This window comes from Epinephelus fuscoguttatus, linkage group LG11, assembly GCF_011397635.1.
Source record: "Epinephelus fuscoguttatus linkage group LG11, E.fuscoguttatus.final_Chr_v1".
Lineage (NCBI taxonomy): Eukaryota > Metazoa > Chordata > Actinopteri > Perciformes > Serranidae > Epinephelus > Epinephelus fuscoguttatus.
The window spans coordinates 16,694,603-16,713,183 of record NC_064762.1 but is presented as its reverse complement, the minus strand read 5'-3'; the positions used below and the strand labels follow the sequence as shown (position 1 = coordinate 16,713,183).

Here is an 18,581-nt window from a genome sequence, read left to right as displayed (position 1 = left end):
AATCCATGCCGGAAGTCAGAACCGGAAGTTGGTTAATCGCCGCTCGATCCCGGAAATATGACCGAGCTAAAACAAAAATAAAAGCTTAAAAAACACGTACGTTTACACATATGCATTTTGTGCAGTTACATGTTTATCGTAACGGTATAAGTGACTACTTAATTGTCTCGCCACGACTTTATAGGCTACTGTAAAACTCAGAAGTTAGTTAAAAGCCTACAATAATATCACTAAGTTATAATGCTAACGTTTCATGGATTTAACTTTAATATCAACGTTATGAATACAAATGTAAATATTATGTTTGTGTGGTGGTGGCCACACACACACACACACACACACACACACACACACACACACACACACATTCACAATAGGACTGAAGAATAACTAAAGTTAAATAAACTGAATTCTCAGATTAAATAAACTGAGAATTAATAAAAAATGAGAATTTACACAACCAAATAAACAGCACTTTCAGATTAGGCTGCAGTTGCAACATGCACACATAGTCACAACAAATGTCATACTTACTTTCACATTAGCATATGGTTAATATTAATTTATGTTAACAGTAAAAAAGAAGGCACTGTAAATCATTGGTGGTACAGTGTAAGGGTTGTACTGCCCAGACATTATGCATTAATCATATGATCCTTTATCTCCTGGATCACAGATTACCTGACAGGAAGGCCACAGTATGTCAGGTTGGGGAACTGTGCTTCTGAGACATTAATGAGCAGCACGGGGGCTCCACAGGAGACTGTCCTGGCTCCATTCCTGTTCACACTGTACACAGCAGACTTCAAATACAACTCTGAGTCCTGCCACATCCAGAAATACTCGGACGACACTGCTATTGTGGCATGTATCAGGAATGGGCAGGAATCTGAATACAGGGAACTGATAAAAGCCTTCAGTGACTGGAGTCACAAGAACTGTCTCCTACTGAACACCTCAAAGACTAAAAATCAGAACATTTGTATATACATATCAGAATCAAAGATATACAAATATAACAAATATAAAATATAAAGTACTAAATGGGCAGGGCTATACACACAAGACTACTTACAGTATATACACCTTTCACTTGTACATATATATGGGAGAGATATGGATATATGTGCAGGATAATTGTGTACAGAGTTGTACAATACACACATGGTGTGTAGCATTAAAAATAAAAATACTAAGCAATGTACATACTAAGCCATGTAAGCAATGTAAACTCTGTACACAGTGGAATAAATATTGCATGGGTGGGGGGGGGGGAGAAAACCGACGATCTCGTTTGTCCACGCGAGATTTCCCCGGAAATAGTGGGCGCGAATTCGACAAGCGGTGGTCCTCCTGATCAGCTGTGTTGAGTGCGGTTCCCGGAAAGTAGGTAAGGACTCACTCCGTAAACTAACACACCAGTCCTTTGAGTTTCTTATAACGACTTTAACTACAGCATACTCAGCTGCTGCCTGGCTACATGTTTGTTAACGGTCTGTTTAGCATGTAGCGTCTGTTAGCCGGCTAAGCTAGCTCTGTAACGTGGCGACCCACAGTAACTAAGCTTCGGTTATTGATGTCAATTTTTGTTTAACCTGCGGCTGCTGCTCTGACTGTCGGCTTCAGACACAAATGGCGGTTGAGCGGAAGATGAAGAGTCGCTGTTTCACGTTAAAGTAGCAGCTTGACTCTATGCTACAGAAAAGTATGCTGTGTTTACTTTCAGTTTCATTTTTCCCTTCAAATTAGGTGACTCAGTGCCCAAAATGTCGAAAAGGAAAAGCAGTTCTGTCAATGACAATCCCAAGAAACGGCTCAGACCTCCAGTGGAGGAAGACGAGGAGGATGAAAATGCGCTTGACAGTGGCCAGGAAGATGCCCTACTGAATAAACAGGTTTGTACTGTCACTGTCATGCTGTGACATATGTCATCATGTAGGTCTTGTCCATACAGAGACTGTACGTCATCTTTCTTTGTTGTTGATTTTTGGTCAAAATGTTACAGAAAGAATCTTATATATTACTATTATGCTGGAAATGCAATGACATGTCCTGGTCTCCTGTGTTTAGCTGCAGAGTGGTGGTGAGGTGGTGAGTGACGCAGGGATTGTGGAGAGCATCACACTGAAGAACTTCATGTGCCACTCTCTCCTCGGCCCCTTCACTTTTGGCTCCAATGTCAACTTTGTGGTCGGCAACAATGGAAGTAAGTGTAATTACGTAACCAGTGGGGTATTTCAGAAAAGAGGATTAGCTGAACTGAATTGTTTTCTGTTCCATAAAGCAGGTTTTCTGCCTGTTGCCCTAGCAATTGGTGCCATAAATTGTCCCTAAGCTTCTGTGAGGGAGGTTAAAGGATAACGTTGGCATTTTTCAACCTTGACCGTATTTCCCCGTGTAAACTGGTCAAAGAGACTGATGTAAACAACAGTTTTTGAAATGGGTCCAGTATTTGGTGAGTGGGCAGCAGCTGTGGGAAAGCTGCAATGGAAACCCAAGGTGCAATTGAACACCATCAGTGTATGACCATTAAAAGTGGTTATTTTCACGACAGACAGGCTTATGCGGGATTTACACTTAAGCATCGAATCAATGCTGCCGTACCCTACGCTGTAGACTGATGTGCACCTTTCCATCAATGTAACTGCACGTCGCGGCGACACAGACGTCCTGTCTATTTTTGTGAGCTGAAACCATTTCCCTCAGTGGAAACAAAGTTTTTATTTACTTTAATCTCACAGATAAGAAACAGTACATTGTGAAGACAATAAAGCCTCCACAAAATAGCATTTTAAGTCTTGTGCGTGATTTATCCTGGCTTCATATGAGCAGAGGAAATCTCCTCTTATGGTTAGGCTTATTTATACAATAGGCTTGTGCTAATAAGGTTAACATGTTTCATATGTTTGGAAAACGCGTTTAGTATAAGACAGTCGTTTTGTCAGTGAACCTTTTGAGTTGTAGTGGAGCCAAATTTTGTAACATTGCCCTTGCTAAATGTTGCTGTTGTCCCTGGCTTCATATGAGTCGAGGAAAAGTCTACTAGCCACTAGGCTAATTTATACAATGTAAAATGCCATAGGCTTGTGCTAAAAACATTAGCATGTTGTATTTGTGGGGAAAATGCCTCCAGCAAAAGACAAATACTTTGTCTGTGAGTGCTGCGAGTTATAGTGAAGCTGATTTGTGTACTTGTGTTTGAAATTGTCTCTATTAAGCCATGTTTAATGTGTGTTTTGGGTGTGTTTTGAATCAACTGAACTTTACAGCACTTCACAGAAACCCCGCCACCAACTAGTGTTTTCTCTGTTAATATCCATCATGAATTGATGTGATCAGTGCTTAGCTTTTCAAGTCTGCAGATTTTAGTTGTGTGAGTGCATCTATCAGATCATGTCAGCCCTAAGTTCATCTGTGTAACGGCTTAACATTGTGTTTTTATTTAAACTTCAGTCTTGCTTAAAGGTTAATCTGTTTTCTGGAATACCCTTTGTTCTTGTATGTCTGTCTTGTCTTCCAATTTGTTCTTCGTCCTGTATCGCAGTGTCTAAAATATGTGTGCACAAACTGCTTGTGTGACAGGTGGAAAAAGCGCCGTTCTGACAGCTCTCATAGTTGCCCTCGGCGGGAATGCACAGGCAACAAACAGAGGATCGTCTCTCAGGGGTTTTGTGAAGGAAGGAGAGAGGTAAACCTTCAACCACATCATGTGATGTACATTCTTTTTACCACGCAGGTTGTAGTTGCCTTGACGAGCCTGTCAGTTTAGCTAGAAATTCCATGATAATGACCTCAAGTGGCTCCTGTCACCCCCATTCGACGCCTTTAAAGAAATTCTATTGTAATCCGATATTGTCTTTTCTCCAAATGTGAAATTGTCCAGTGTCATGCAAAAGTATTTTCTAAAATCTGTCAGTCTTCAGTAGATTTAATGTGTGTTACTCTGTTTCCTCAGCTCAGCAGATGTATCCATCACCCTGCGTAACAAAGGAAGAGACGCTTACAAATACGAGGTGTACGGTTCGGCCATCACTGTGGACCTGAGAATAACACGAGAGGGGTTGAGAACCTATAAACTGAGGAGCAAATCAGGTAAAGACTGTAAAGAGTCACCTTAAAACATCTACAAACTATTTATGACTTTAAAAGCAGAGCTTTAAAATAGAGCTTTAAAAGGACGGATGTGGTCACTGGTAAAGCTGAAACCATAAGTTGGACATGAGAAAATGAACTGGCTACTACTTTAGTAATGAGGCAAATTGTGATATTGGGCATTATAAATAAAACCGAATTGAATTCGGCCGCACGGGCTGCAGGACAGCAGTGTGCTGTAGCCATCAGCCTTGCCCCCACCTGTCTCCTATGTCCCTCAATTTTAATGCACCACATCACATTTATGGGCACTCACATCCACACTCACGGTGTAGGGTTAATATTTCTCCGTCAGGGATCGGAGAATCATAGTGGGGGGGGGTTAAGACACACTGTAGATACGCATGGCGTGGCTCGGTCCCGTGGCCCTGTGGCAGGTGGGCCGGGTAGCGCCCTGGTCGGGCAGTGGGTGGGCGGGCCCTCCTGCCCTGCCCATCTGGAGTGTGTCTCTGGCTCCCTGGGGGTGCTGGCCATTGCCGCCCCAGGTCCTCGGGCCTGCGTGGTGTCCTGCGGCCTCTGCGGCTCCCTGGGCGTGGGGTCTGGGCGCTCCTGCGGTCTTGGGGTGCCATACCGCCCGCCTTCCCCCGCAGGGCTGGCCCTGGACCCTGGTGATGGTTTTCATAAACACATTGGGAGGGTTCAAATACACGCATGCATGTTCGATACTTCAGCTCTGTGACGCATCGCAAAGAACCGATGGGATCACTTAAAAGGGGCCCACTTGCTTCTCGAACCTACCACACTGTGCTGGCAACTCTTCTCCACAATCGGGCTTTCCTCCTCCACCAGGACTCTCACATTTTTGGTGTTCAGTATAGACTTCTCTTTTGTTTGTGTTTTTCAGTACAGTATAGTAGACGCGTTTATGTTTATTTTTGATAATCTGTATGGAGCACAACCACCTCAAGGCCACAATACATCAGCTACACTGCCTGTTTCTCCTCTGTTTTTTTTGTTTGTTTGTTTATTTGTTTGTTTGTTTTTCCTCCTTCTTCTCGCATGCACTGTCACTATACAACTCAGGACTTAAGCACCTGCCCCCTCCCCCTTGCTTGTTTCCTTACTTCCCCCTTGACACACTTTGGTGTATCACGGCCCTCTCTGGCTCATATTAGGAAGTTTTTCCAATAAAGGCTGATAGGCTAGTCTCCAGGGAGGGTGGGTGACGGTCACAACCACACACAGTATGGGTATAAAATACTTGACTGCAAGATTAACAGTGCATCAGTCTTCATAAGAAGCTTACAGCCTTTTGTGGCGCTAAGCTACGAAGACCAATGTGGACAGGTAGAAAAAAAAAAAATTAAGTAATTTTTCCACTAAAAATGCCAAACAGCAACTCGTCTTGTCGTGAATCTTTGGTCTGAACTGGGCTGAATATTTATATGGAAATCACCACTCCTGATAGCAGCTTGAATTAATATTATCAGGGGCTCATAAACATATTTTTTCTCCTCTTATAGGTCAAGTTATCTCGACCAAAAAGGAAGAGCTGATATCCATCCTAGACAATTTTAACATACAGGTATGAGCTATGCAAACTTTCATACAGCCCAATGTTGTTTAAGTTGGATAAACCTGTGCTACGTTACTGGTGAAAGGAAGTCATTATTAACATGTTTTCTTCCAAAGGTCAACAATCCTGTGTCAGTTCTCACTCAAGAGATGAGCAAATACTTCCTGCACTCCAAAGGAGAGGGGGACAAATACAGGGTAATTATATACGACTACATTTTATAGTGAGAATCTTTCATCTGTTGGTTTTGTGATCTTTGACAGTGATATTTTTTTCTCCTATTCCTATTGCAGTTTTTTATGAAAGCTACCCAACTGGAGCAGATGAGAGAGGACTTTGTCTACATCAAAACTACCAAGAATGTCACAGAGGATAAAGTTGAGCAACACAGTGAGGTAAGAGTCAGTTTGGCTGACACATTCATATATAACAAACCTGTCTGGCAGTTACTTCACTGTTGTCTTAACTCCCACCACTCTAATAAAATAGTTTTTAGCTGGTGAACATAGTGGAACACTTAGCTGCTGAAAACAGAGATTTACCAAAAAACAAACAGGACTATCAGGACCAATCAGACCGAGGGCATTTTAGCAGCCTAATGTGGCTTTTTGTAGTTGTTTTCAACGACAGTGAAACATTTTGCCTGCTGCTTTTGGGTGGCTGAATGCCTTGCATTGTTCCCTGAACGCCTGGAGTTGAAAAAACACCAACTCAGAGCGATCAATGAACAGAATATTGTCCTCAGCTCATCCTAAAATAAGCCTTGAAACAACCATCATCCAGGCGAAGCTCCTGGACCAGCTGGTGGTAGTTCCCGTGACTTCTCCTCTTTATGGGAGTCTCGTGTACTAGGGCTGCAACTAACGATTATTTTTACTAATCTATGGATTATTTCTTCGATTAGTTGACTAATCAGTTTATCAAAAAATCTCGGTCTGTCTCTCCCAAACCCCAAAATTATGTCATCTCATGTCTTGTTTCGTACTCACGCCAAAGGATTTTAGTTCACCATCACGGGAGAGTGTGTAAAGCTGCCAATATTTGAACATAAGAATCTGCAATAATAGTATTTTGGGGTACTTTTATAGTACTTTTCTCTGAAAAATGACTCAATGACTCGATTAGTCAACTACTAAAATAGTCACAGATTATTTTAATAGGGGATTAGTCATCGATTAGTCGACTAATTGTTGCAGCCCTATTGTGTACCCACACAGATCTCTGATTCAGTGTGTTCAATGTACTATTTGTCACCCGTAATCAGAGCCAGAACAGGTGCCCTCCACCTGTCCATCTTTTTTGAAGTACAGATCTGTGAGTGGGGCGGCACGGTGGTGTGGTGGTTAGCACTCTCGCCTCACAGCAAGAGGGTTGCCGGTTCGATCCCGGGCGTGGGAGCCCTTCTGTGTGGAGTTTGCATGTTCTCCCCCTGTCAGCGTGGGTTCTCTCCGCTTCCTCCCACAGTCCAAAGACATGCAGATTGGGGACTAGGTTAATTGATAACTCTAAAATCTCTATGTGTCAGCCCTGCGATAGTCTGGCGACCTGTCCAGGGTGTACCCTGCCTCTGGCCCGATGTAGCTGGGATAGGCTCCAGCCCCCCCGCGACCCTCAAGAGGATGAAGCGGTTAGAAGATGAATGAATGAAGATCTGTGAGTTTGCCTCACAGCAAAGTAGCAGTCAAGCTAAGGACATGTGATTGACATGCTAAGAGAGAGTGAATATTGGACTTCTGTTTGCCAGGTGACCAGAATGAATGGTAGTGTTGCTCTGTAACTGCTAGATGTGTAAATAAGAAACAAATAAGTTCACCATGTCAACTTAAAAGGAAATCATGTGGCAATTTAGCATTCATAATTTGTTTCTACTGCCCCCTGGTGGCCTAAAATAGTTACTGCAGGTTTAAGTGTGCTCATGCGGGACTTTATTATACTGTTTATTAATATTAAGGATTCAGTGGATAGGATGTTTCCTCCTTTGACAGCTAAGCATAGCTACCTATTTGTTTAACCATGTACAAAATATATAATTGTTATATGACTGTTGCAGTGTTTGAAAGACTTAAAGCGGAAGTACCTGGAGAAAGAGGACTGTTATAAAAGCCTGGCGTCACTTGATGAAATGCACACCAAGCTGGAGGAGTTGCAGAAGCAAATGGCTTGGGCTTTGGTGAGATCATTTTCTGACTTTTTTTTCCTTCCACCCTCTTTGTCTACTCCCTCAGGTCCCTATGAAACGGAATAAGTGTGATAATTACTTAAAAGAACATTGATCTAGTTAGTATTGGTTGTGACGTAATGTTGCAGGTGATTGAGATGGAGAAGGAGTTGGAGCCGATGAAGGAGAAGCTGCAGTCAGACAGACGTTCTACAGAGAAATATGATGAGAAGGTGGATGAATGGAAGGTATGATACCTCTGCTAATATTCACCCTAAAAATCAGGTGTATGTGTTTTTAGTATAACAAGTAATTACTAGTAATTATATGACAACTTCGGTTTGAAAACTCACTCTACAGCTTTTCATTGTCCATGCACAGTCCTCCTCTGTCCTCTGACCCACTTCTCCGATGTATTTTTATGTAATAACACAGAATAAGGTCGAGGAGGCCGAGGGGAAATACAAGCAGATCCAGGACCAGCTGGAGGGGATCACACAGCAAGTCCAAGAGCTCCAGCCCAAATGTGCTGAGCTGAAGGCAGAGGCCCAGAGACAAAATACCCGTCTCAAGTCCAGCGAGGTCAGAGTTCAGACAATTCATTAGTCAGACTGTAATAACAGCGGGTTCAGTCACTTTCACATGAAGCGATTTAAAGTTGTAGCTGTTGGCTAAGAGATGTGACCTTATTTAGCTGAGGCCCCTCAGTTAAGTTGTTTAATAGCGTATGAGGCTTTTGTCTATAGTGCTCAGTGGTATCCATAGCAACAAGGATAGTCAGGTCCCCCAACAACTTAGGAAGTCGTGGACATGGAAGACAGGTGACAGTCTACATTATATCTATGGCATAGCTCAAGCATAAACACAACTCAATACATTTTTAAAGAACCTGTGTACCCCAGTAAAAATCTGTGTATTCTAACTTCCTGCCTCGTCGTCTTGTCAGATATAATCTAAGGCAGGTAGTTATCGTTGGGACGCTTGTTGTGTAACTGAGCAGTGATTCTGATCTTCAATTTTGTGTGTGAGCTAGCTCACTGTCCACAGATGCAAGGCTAACCTGAGGGACCTGGAAAAGGACAAGGTTCAGCTGTCCTCACGGATAAACGATCTCAAGCTGAGGTTCGACCTCATCTTGTTTTCATGTCTTCTTCGCTGCATTTAAGTTGAAACATATTAATTATGTGTTTACCCTCCTCACAACTGTCATTCTTACATTTTTTTTGTTCAATCCCTCTAGCATCAGTCAGACATCAGGAGCGGAGAGCCAGGCCAGGACCAACCGTATGGAGCAGATACAGGCTGAGCTGGAAAACGTGAGACACCAGATCTCCACTCTGGGCCAGCAGATCGACCAGTATGGGCACGCCTGCAACCGTGCCAAGGAAGAACAAGGAAAGATCAGGTAAAATAAAACAGAGCGCTCAAGACAGATGAATCACACATGCAGAACCAGTCAATTTTGGTTCCAGGGGTCCTTAAGAAACAAAGTGGAGCTGGAATATATTTATTAGGATGTATTAGAAGAAAATATTTTACCCAAATCACACCATAATGTGAAGACGCTTTGGCTGTGTCTGGTTGCTGTGATGTAGAATGTCTGCGGAAGTAAAAAATGCCTGCACGAGGTAGAGTACTTGCTCTGGATGAAGGAAAGGCTGAAGCACATAGAGATAGAGGATGGACCTGCAGGTCTGTGTGGGTTCAGTATTAATTTCTCTTCCATTGTTGTTGGTATTCAGTGATGTTACAGTTGGTCTTTGTGGCATTTGTCCCACCCCTCCTCCACTGTGATAGGGCAGCTGGGTAAAAAGTGTCAGTGACGAGCAGCTGCAGTGTTTTACCCAAAGCTGGGCATTTTTCAAGTCTTGGTGACCACAGAAAAACGGCAAACGTGCGCCACTGGGTGCAAAATAGACACTCAGTGCCTCGTCATGCTGCTGGCTTTTGAAGCATACTGTAAATTTGTGGCGCTCACATGAATAAAAGAAAAAACATTAACATAGCAGTTGTGGCGGTTGCTTGGCAACCCCTGCAACCAACCCAAATTTAGCCCAATTAGTAGGAGATGTTTTGGTCTGTAGTACTGCAGTAATGAGAGCACCCACTGCCTTCTGTCATCAGGAGAGAACGGGAAGTGCTCCACAGGTCCATCGATGCCAACAGAAGGAACCTGCAGACTATGGAGAGCAGTCGGTCCAATCGGCTGCGGCGTTTCGGAGAGCACATGCCCACACTCCTTAACGCCATCCAGGAAGCTCACAGAAAAGGGCAGTTTAAGCACAAACCTCGAGGACCTCTGGGTAAGACTTGGTGTCCAGTTTTACTCGGGTGAAAATGTTTATGTCTCAGGCCTAAATCTTTTCTCAGCCTTTTGAATCTCAAAATCATGTCTGATGAAACACCCAGAGTTCCAGAGCACTTCGCCTGGAATTATAGTTATGGATTTATAAAGACAACTGGATACTTACCATGAAATTGGGTCAGTGGCCCAGAAGGCAAAAACTTTGACATCCCAGGTATAAATTGCCCAGATCTTCCACATGGTAGGGCCCATTGAGCAAACACCTCATTCACCTCAGTTAGCCTTCTGCTAACTTGAATGAGGATAAAATGATTTAATTGTGCCACTCTTCTAGACTTTCAAAATGTTTGCGGATCAAACTGATGTAATGAACTGTCTTCCTCCTTCTATTGAAAGCTTTGCAATGTTAGACCTATGTTAAACCCAGGTTTAAGACCAGTAAAAAGGTCACTTTGTCTCCATAAAGAGGCATGTAAACCCCCACTTCACTCTTTTTTTGTCCTTCTACCAGCTCAGCTGAAATGCCCAAGCGAATAGTGGCATCTGTGACAAAAACGCACGTCTTACTTGCCTTCTCTTTTCACATTTCCCTCCCTCCTACAGGTTTCTGTATTAGCCTGAAGGACCCAGAGTTGGCCCTGTCTGTGGAGGTGTGTCTTAAAGGCCAGCTGCTGGCCTTCACTTGTGATAACCACGACGATGAGAAGGTGCTACAGGGCCTCATGGCCAAAGTGTTACCGTCTGGCCGTAGACCGACCATCATCACCAGCGAATTTCTCCATCGTGTCCATGACACAAGAGCGAGGTGAGGTTATGTGTAATCACAAAAACATTTAGCAAACGCTTAGTTTTAGTAGCGCATGCCCTGGAAAAAAGTATTAGGTTTGAATGTACAGTACAGGCCAAAAGTTTGGACACACCTTCTCATTCAATGCGTTTTCTTTATTTTCATGACTATTTACATTGTAGATTCTCACTGAAGGCATCAAAACTATGAATGAACACATGTGGAGTTATGTACTTAACAAAAAAAAGATGAAATAACTGAAAACATGTTTTATATTCTAGTTTCTTCAAAATAGCCACCCTTTGCTCTGATTACTGCTTTGCACACTCTTGGCATTCTCTCCATGAGCTTCAAGAGGTAGTCACCTGAAATGGTTTCCATTTCACAGGTGTGCCTTATCAGGGTTAATTAGTGGAATTTCTTGCTTTATCAATGGGGTTGGGACCATCAGTTGTGTTGTGCAGAAGTCAGGTTAATACACAGCCGACAGCCCTATTGGACAACTGTTAAAATTCATATTATGGCAAGAACCAATCAGCTAACTAAAGAAAAACGAGTGGCCATCATTACTTTAAGAAATGAAGGTCAGTCAGTCCGGAAAATTGCAAAAACTTTAAATGTGTCCCCAAGTGGAGTCGCAAAAACCATCAAGCGCTACAACCAAACTGGCACACATGAGCACCGACCCAGGAAAGGAAGACCAAGAGTCACCTCTGCTTCTGAGGATAAGTTCACCCGAGTCACCAGCCTCAGAAATCGCAAGTTAACAGCAGCTCAGATCAGAGACCAGATGAATGCCACACAGAGTTCTAGCAGCAGACCCATCTCTAGAACAACTGTTAAGAGGAGACTGCGCGAATCAGGCCTTCATGGTCAAATAGCTGCTAGGAAACCACTGCTAAGGAGAGGCAACAAGCAGAAGAGATTTGTTTGGGCCAAGAAACACAAGGAATGGACATTAGACCAGTGGAAATCTGTGCTTTGGTCTGATGAGTCCAAATTTGAGATCTTTGGTTCCAACCGCCGTGTCTTTGTGAGACACAGAAAAGGTGAACGGATGGATTCCACATGCCTGGTTCCCACTGTGAAGCATGGAGGAGGAGGTGTGATGGTGTGGGGGTGTTTTGCTGGTGACACTGTTGGGGATTTATTCAAAATTGAAGGCACACTGAACCAGCATGGCTACCACAGCATCCTGCAGCGACATGCCATCCCATCCGGTTTGCGTTTAGTTGGACGATCATTTATTTTTCAACAGGACAATGACCCCAAACACACCTCCAAGCTGTGTAAGGGCTATTTGACCAAGAAGGAGAGTGATGGAGTGCTGCGGCAGATGACCTGGCCTCCACAGTCACCGGACCTGAACCCAATCGAGATGGTTTGGGGTGAGCTGGACCGCAGAGTGAAGGCAAAGGGGCCAACAAGTGCTAAACACCTCTGGGAACTCCTTCAAGACTGTTGGAAAACCATTTCAGGTGACTACCTCTTGAAGCTCATCAAGAGAATGCCAAGAGTGTGCAAAGCAGTAATCAGAGCAAAGGGTGGCTATTTTGAAGAAACTAGAATATAAAACATGTTTTCAGTTATTTCATCTTTTTTTGTTAAGTACATAACTCCACGTGTTCATTCATAGTTTTGATGCCTTCAGTGAGAATCTACAATGTAAATAGTCATGAAAATAAAGAAAACGCATTGAATGAGAAGGTGTGTCCAAACTTTTGGCCTGTACTGTACGTCTTAATGGAGAACAGTAGCATTGGTCAGCTTAAATCAGTGTTAGTTACAGTGTGCTCGAGTCTTAAAATGTTTTCACTAATGTCAAATTTACACAGCTTCCTTGCAAGCACAACAGGCCTACAATAAAACTACAAACAGAATGGCAGCACACTTTATGTGCCATGTTTGTGGCAATAAAGCCGCTTTCAAACAAATACATAAGTGGATTGGAGTACATATTAACTGACAGAAATTCAGGCCAACCACAGGTGGTTTTGAGCCTGTGTTACTTACGGTATACATTTTATATGAAGTGTCACTTTTACTCAACTGGTCTTGGGTGGTTTTGTCTTTGTGTCAGGGCCGTGAATCACCCTAACTACCCCTCCGTGCTTCAAGCTCTAGAAATTGAGGACCCAGTTGTGGCCAACTGCCTGATTGATCAGCGCGGTATAGAGAGCATCTTACTCATCAAGGTAATAAACAGTTAGCTGTATCAGTTCAAATGTGTCCAGTACCCAACCCCAGTGTTCAGGAGATCTTGTGCATTGACATTGTTTTCTATTGTGTGCTTGTGTCTGCTTGTTTGTGTGCACATAGAATCGAACAGAGGCTCGGCGAGTGATGCAGGGGAAAAACCCTCCTCATCACTGCACCCAGGCGTTTTCCAGGGAGGGAGATCAGATCTTCAATGACCGTAATTACACGGCTGAGCAGACCAGAGCCAACTACCTCTCAGGAGATGTGGAGGAGGAGATCAGGTGTGTGTGTGTGTGTGTGTGTGTGTGTGTGTGTGTGTGTGTGTGTGTGTGTGTGTGTGTGTGTGAGTGAGAACAGTGAAGCCAATTTCAGTGTTTCCCACAGAATTACAGTCTATGTGTGGCGGTAGTTGACGACCGGGTGGTGGGATGCTAACTTTACTCTTTTTCTTTCTTTCTTTGCTTTTCTTGCCTGTGTGTCCTTGTTTCAGTTTGTGTCCCCTTTCTAAATTCAGAGGTTTTTGCAAGTCCATGAACACAGCACAGGCAGAACTCCTCTTTTTTTCTTTCAGCAGCATTTTGTGGATTTTTGAGTCACATGCTGGATAATTGATCAATTGATGCAATCAGAGCTGATCAGATTAGATCCACTGATGAGACGAGCAGCTGTTTGTGAGTGAAAGAGACCCTCAGACCTCCCTGAAGGTTAAGTGTCACTTTCAGTGTGCTTGCTGTTCTGCTGCTCCGTCTGTGGAGTTATGAATAACCGAACGGTGTATATACATTCCAATGGTGCTCCTAATGAACGATCCAGCTCCATAAATAAAGAATCTAAACGTGGCCGTAGATCTTTTCAACGTGGCACTCTGCCACAAATAAATGAATGCATGAACCCTGAATTTTACCCAACGAACCAGTCGCGGTAAGAACTGGTATTATTCTTTTGTTGCATTTAGAAAAAGAGTTATAGATGGTGGACTTCTTGTAGCTACAAGTATTAGGATGTATGTGTCAGAACAAGAAGCAAAAAGCTTTTATCTTAACATCTCTGTGTCCTGGTTCTTTACTCTCAGGCACTTGCAGAGGGAGATAGAGAACCAGAAAGCTCAGGAATCTCGCTTCCAGCAACATTTGAAAAAGTTGGATGAAGACATCAAACAGAATGAGGCGCTCCTGAGAAGAACCCACATGGAGCAGAAGACCGCCAAAGTAAAACTTCTCACAAATCAACATTCATCACCTTCTAACCCCAGGATGTTTTATTTGATATTTCAAAAGCACATGTAATACTTTGGCATAACAGTGTAATGCCTTATCTAATGAGAGCAGTTATTTTAAATAGATGCATAAATATACAACAAACAGTTGCCTTTTAGTTGAAAAAAGATTTAAATCAATACTGCTTAATAAAAAATGGATTTCCAATTCAATTGTGTAGTATTCCACTGTGGATTTTATGGATTTGCTCATGTGGTTTGTGTATTTGTTCCAGGACAAGGCCACGAGGCTACAGCTGGAGCTGACAGAACTACAGAATACAGAGGAGCCTCAGTCAGAGGACCTCACTCCCCTGGTTTGTACAGAACACATGCAGTACAATAATCAGACATGATGGACTCAAATTGTGCTCATGTCACTAGATTGACTGAAGAAAAGGTCTCACAGTAACTCTTCAAAGAATTTACGTTCAAGTCGTTGGTATTTTTGCAGTCAGCACAGACGCTCCATGTGATGTGCGCCTGTCATCACTTTACTACAGGAGGAAGATCTTCAGGAGATTATTACGAAAATCTCTTCCAAGCATGCTGAGTACGATGAGGCACGAGCTCAGATGGCTGAGCTGAAGGCCTCGTACGAGAAGGCAGAGCAGGAGTACAAGCAGCACAAAGAGCAGATCAACATGGTCGCTGAGGAGGCCGACTCAAAGAAGGTAACACAGCAGAAACTGGCAGAACATCTTGACGCTAGTTAGCCAGTTAGCACATTAACAACACAAGCTAATTTTAAAAGAATAGCATATTTACTGTTCACCAGTGAACATTAACACAAACCATTTGGAAACGTTTCTGCTGAAGAGCTCAGTGGCGAAAGAAAAACAAGCTTACCTCTATAACAGCACTGGGTGAAGCTCATGTGTTGACTCTTGGTGTTCTTTGTCCTGTTGCAGGAGGAGCTGAGTAAGATTGATCAGGAGGTGATGAAGTGCAAGCATCACAAGAAACACTATGACGAGAAGCGCAGTGGCCACCTCCGCAACATAGAAACCCTTGAAGCCAACATGGAAAGCAAGAAGCAGGAACTTCAGGTATGACATACAGAGCTACACAGGGCAAGACAGAGGAGGAGCTGTTCTCTTTCAGTACAAGTTATCATGTGGGTCTTCAAACCAGGTTTAAAGTTTGAGATCAGAGACATACTTTGTTTATACGCACACTGAGCTCATCAGAACTGTGTACAGTGTGTACAATATTCAAACAAAGGCAATGCCATTTGGTTTTTGGTTACTTTAAATACATTGCAGTTTCACCTGCATTGAGTCTGAGAAGTTAATGATTTGTTTCACACTGCTGATTCAGGTCTCTGTGGCCAAGGCAACGGAAATCTCTCCAGAGCGTCTGGAAGTACGGCGGACAGCCAGGAGTCTCGACAGTGAGATCAACCGTCTCAAGGTGAAGATCGCAACCCAGCAGGAACAACAGGGGGACCGTGAGGAGGTTGTGAGGTATGTTGCTTAGACCCTGGTAACAGATGGCAGTGCACTGATTGCTATGTAGTGTCATGACATTGATAGTAGTGGAAACTGTTAAGCAAATGCTACTACAAATGTTTTAACATGTAACTTTACAAACTGCAACAGCCACACACATCAGTAGTTTAATTTTAAAAACCATTAAGTATCCCCTCTCTCACCTTTCTGCCACATGTCTGTCCTTTCCTCATCTAGGCAGTATCATGAGGCTCTGGAGAGCTACAAGAACATGGCACACCAAATGAAGAACCTTAACAGCTTCATTAAATGTCTCGATAGTGTTATGGCCCAAAGACTCCAGGCTTACGCTGATCTCAGGAGGTAAGTTGTCAACGCATTGTCTCCTGGAGAACAGCCAAAAAAACCCCAAATGTGGTAATTGTGACATCTGTCTCTTTGTGTTTTCCTCAATTTATTATCATTCTGCCGTCTGATCCGTTTTCTCTGCATCTCTTAGGTTCCTCTCAGCTCGCTGTAAATACTACTTTGATAGCATGCTGGCTCAGAGAGGCTACACTGGAAGTATGACCTTTGACCACAAGAATGAAACCCTCTCCATCTCAGTAAGATGTTTGATTTATTACTCAGACAAAATTTTAGCCTCATTTTGCCTCTAAAAATGTACAATGAAGTGTTATTTTGTGTACCACGTGTGAACTGTAGGTCACATGAGTTCAGTTCAAAACAGCTGTGAGAGGCAGCAGCTGGTCTGTTGAAGACAGGGTAAATGATATAGTGCAAGGTTGAAGGCTAACTCCGCTGTTTTTCAACCTATGCCTTATTTTCCCATGTTTTTGTGTCAAAGTGTTTAATGCTAAGAAATCTAATTTCTCCTCCGCTCCTCTGTAGGTGCAGCCAGGCCAGGGGAACAAGGCTGACTTGAGTGACATGCGCTCCCTGTCCGGAGGCGAGCGCTCCTTCTCCACTGTTTGCTTTGTTCTCTCTCTTTGGGCCATCACAGAGGCGCCTTTCCGCTGTCTTGACGAGTTCGATGTTTACATGGTAATAATATTGATACTGTTAGTGTGTCTGTATTGCATATTGAGATAATCTCTCTTTTCATGGCACTGAATTGGCATTAGTGGGAGAGGGGAAAATATGTACGGTCCTTGACATCACATGAAACCGTCTCACTGTTTTTTTAGCCTTATTTATCAGAAGATAACATCAATGTTTCTCTTCAATCAGGACATGGTGAACAGGAGGATATCGATGGACATGATGCTGAAGGTGGCTGCTGGTCAGCGCTACAGACAGTTCATCTTCCTCACACCACAGAGCATGGGGTATATTCTGATACATCTCTTTCTTTATATACACTTGTATATCAAAGCAGTTAGACCACCCAGATGGGATTTATTGACTTAATTACTTGGGATTGGCATACACAGCCACAACTCTAAAACCACTGTCAGGTGAAGTGAATAGCAGTGACCATCTCATTTTAATGGCCTTAACAGTTTAGAGCCATGTCCGATCCATGATGGGACCTCTGACCTGTGTCTGTGCTGTCTGGCACCAGGGCGTTGGCTGAGTCTTGCAGGTTGAGAGATGGGGTACTTGGTCATCCACCCAATGCTCAGATCTCATCGAAATCTGGGGAATAAATAATAGTTACTGTATGTTCACTTAGTAAATGAGCTATGACCAAGTAAAGGCCATGTGGTTTTAGTATGCTGTTTAGTTTCCACCAGCCACATAACATCAAAGGCATGGGCACACTGAAACCTTTGTTGCTTTTCTTCTTTTTGTTACAGCTCTCTTCCAGTGAGTAAAATCATCCGCATCCTCCGTCTCAAAGATCCAGACCGCGGCAACAACGCACAAAGAGAAGAAGGCGAGGAGCAGTAGGTTTGACAGCTGGTAATTTAGCATTGGACAAAGTGACGAGACCACAAGCAGCCGATGCTAAGGCCCTCCTTCATGTGGCTTTATGCTGATTTCTGTCTTCTTGGGACAGCTGTTGAATGAATGCAGCCATGCGTTATTGTTCACCCATCGAGTGGCCTTCAGTTCTGAGAAGGATTACATCTCAAAGTTCTGTTCAGTAGCCTGTGTGTTAAATGTTTGGTTTTGCAACACGGAATTCACACACGAATAAAATGTTGTAAAAGCACTGTTACATGAGGTGTGCTGCCCAGAGAGGCAAATATTTTTATATTTACTGCCAAAATTGTTAAATAGCTCAAAAACAGGCACATTGAAAGAGTTGATATCATTTTAATAAAATATTTAATGTTCATTAAACTGAATAAGTCAATGCAGTGTTGGTGGGGTTTTTTTAAGCATGGAAGAATATTTCAAGACAGTTGGGTTTCATAGTCAGCTATTTTGAATTTTGTCCATTTCGGGGGCTATTTTACACACATTTTAGCTAAGCACCATAACCAGCACGGTATCATAGCCTACATACTAAACATCCTGAGTGCAGAGCTGATCTTCTTCCAGGCGTTTGTGTAAGTGTGTATTTGGCCAAAAATATTGTCCGTGAGATAGATGTAAAGCTCTGGGTAGCCCTGCACTAAAATGATAAACTTCTCCATATTTACCACCGACTGATATTTGTGAAGGAGACGCGCCAATGTCAGCGTTTCAGCATGACACAAGAAGCTGCTCTTACTTAAATTGGCATATTCTAATCTGCCCCGAATTTCACAGGCTGGATAACAGTCCAGGCCTGAAGACATCTACTTACCCATATTGACGCATAGTCATA

At 43.1% G+C, this 18,581-nt stretch overlaps 1 protein-coding gene across 1 annotated transcript; it reads left to right on the top strand.

The window, feature by feature from the left end:
• The first annotated feature begins 1,289 nt into the window (after positions 1–1,289).
• On the top strand, positions 1,290–18,125 carry si:dkey-119f1.1 (Structural maintenance of chromosomes protein 6-like). The gene is made up of 27 exons (XM_049589395.1): positions 1,290–1,390; positions 1,750–1,895; positions 2,071–2,206; positions 3,583–3,688; positions 3,956–4,092; positions 5,616–5,677; positions 5,785–5,865; positions 5,962–6,063; positions 7,719–7,838; positions 7,976–8,074; positions 8,262–8,408; positions 8,860–8,948; positions 9,067–9,231; positions 9,951–10,129; positions 10,735–10,936; positions 12,999–13,113; positions 13,238–13,398; positions 14,190–14,325; positions 14,609–14,689; positions 14,876–15,046; positions 15,284–15,421; positions 15,693–15,838; positions 16,061–16,186; positions 16,323–16,428; positions 16,715–16,867; positions 17,054–17,151; positions 17,623–18,125. The coding sequence occupies exons 2-27, from the start codon at positions 1,767–1,769 to the stop codon at positions 17,714–17,716; spliced, it is 3,279 nt and encodes a 1,092-aa protein (XP_049445352.1). The 5' UTR covers positions 1,290–1,390; positions 1,750–1,766; the 3' UTR covers positions 17,717–18,125.
• The last annotated feature ends 456 nt before the right edge of the window (positions 18,126–18,581 follow it).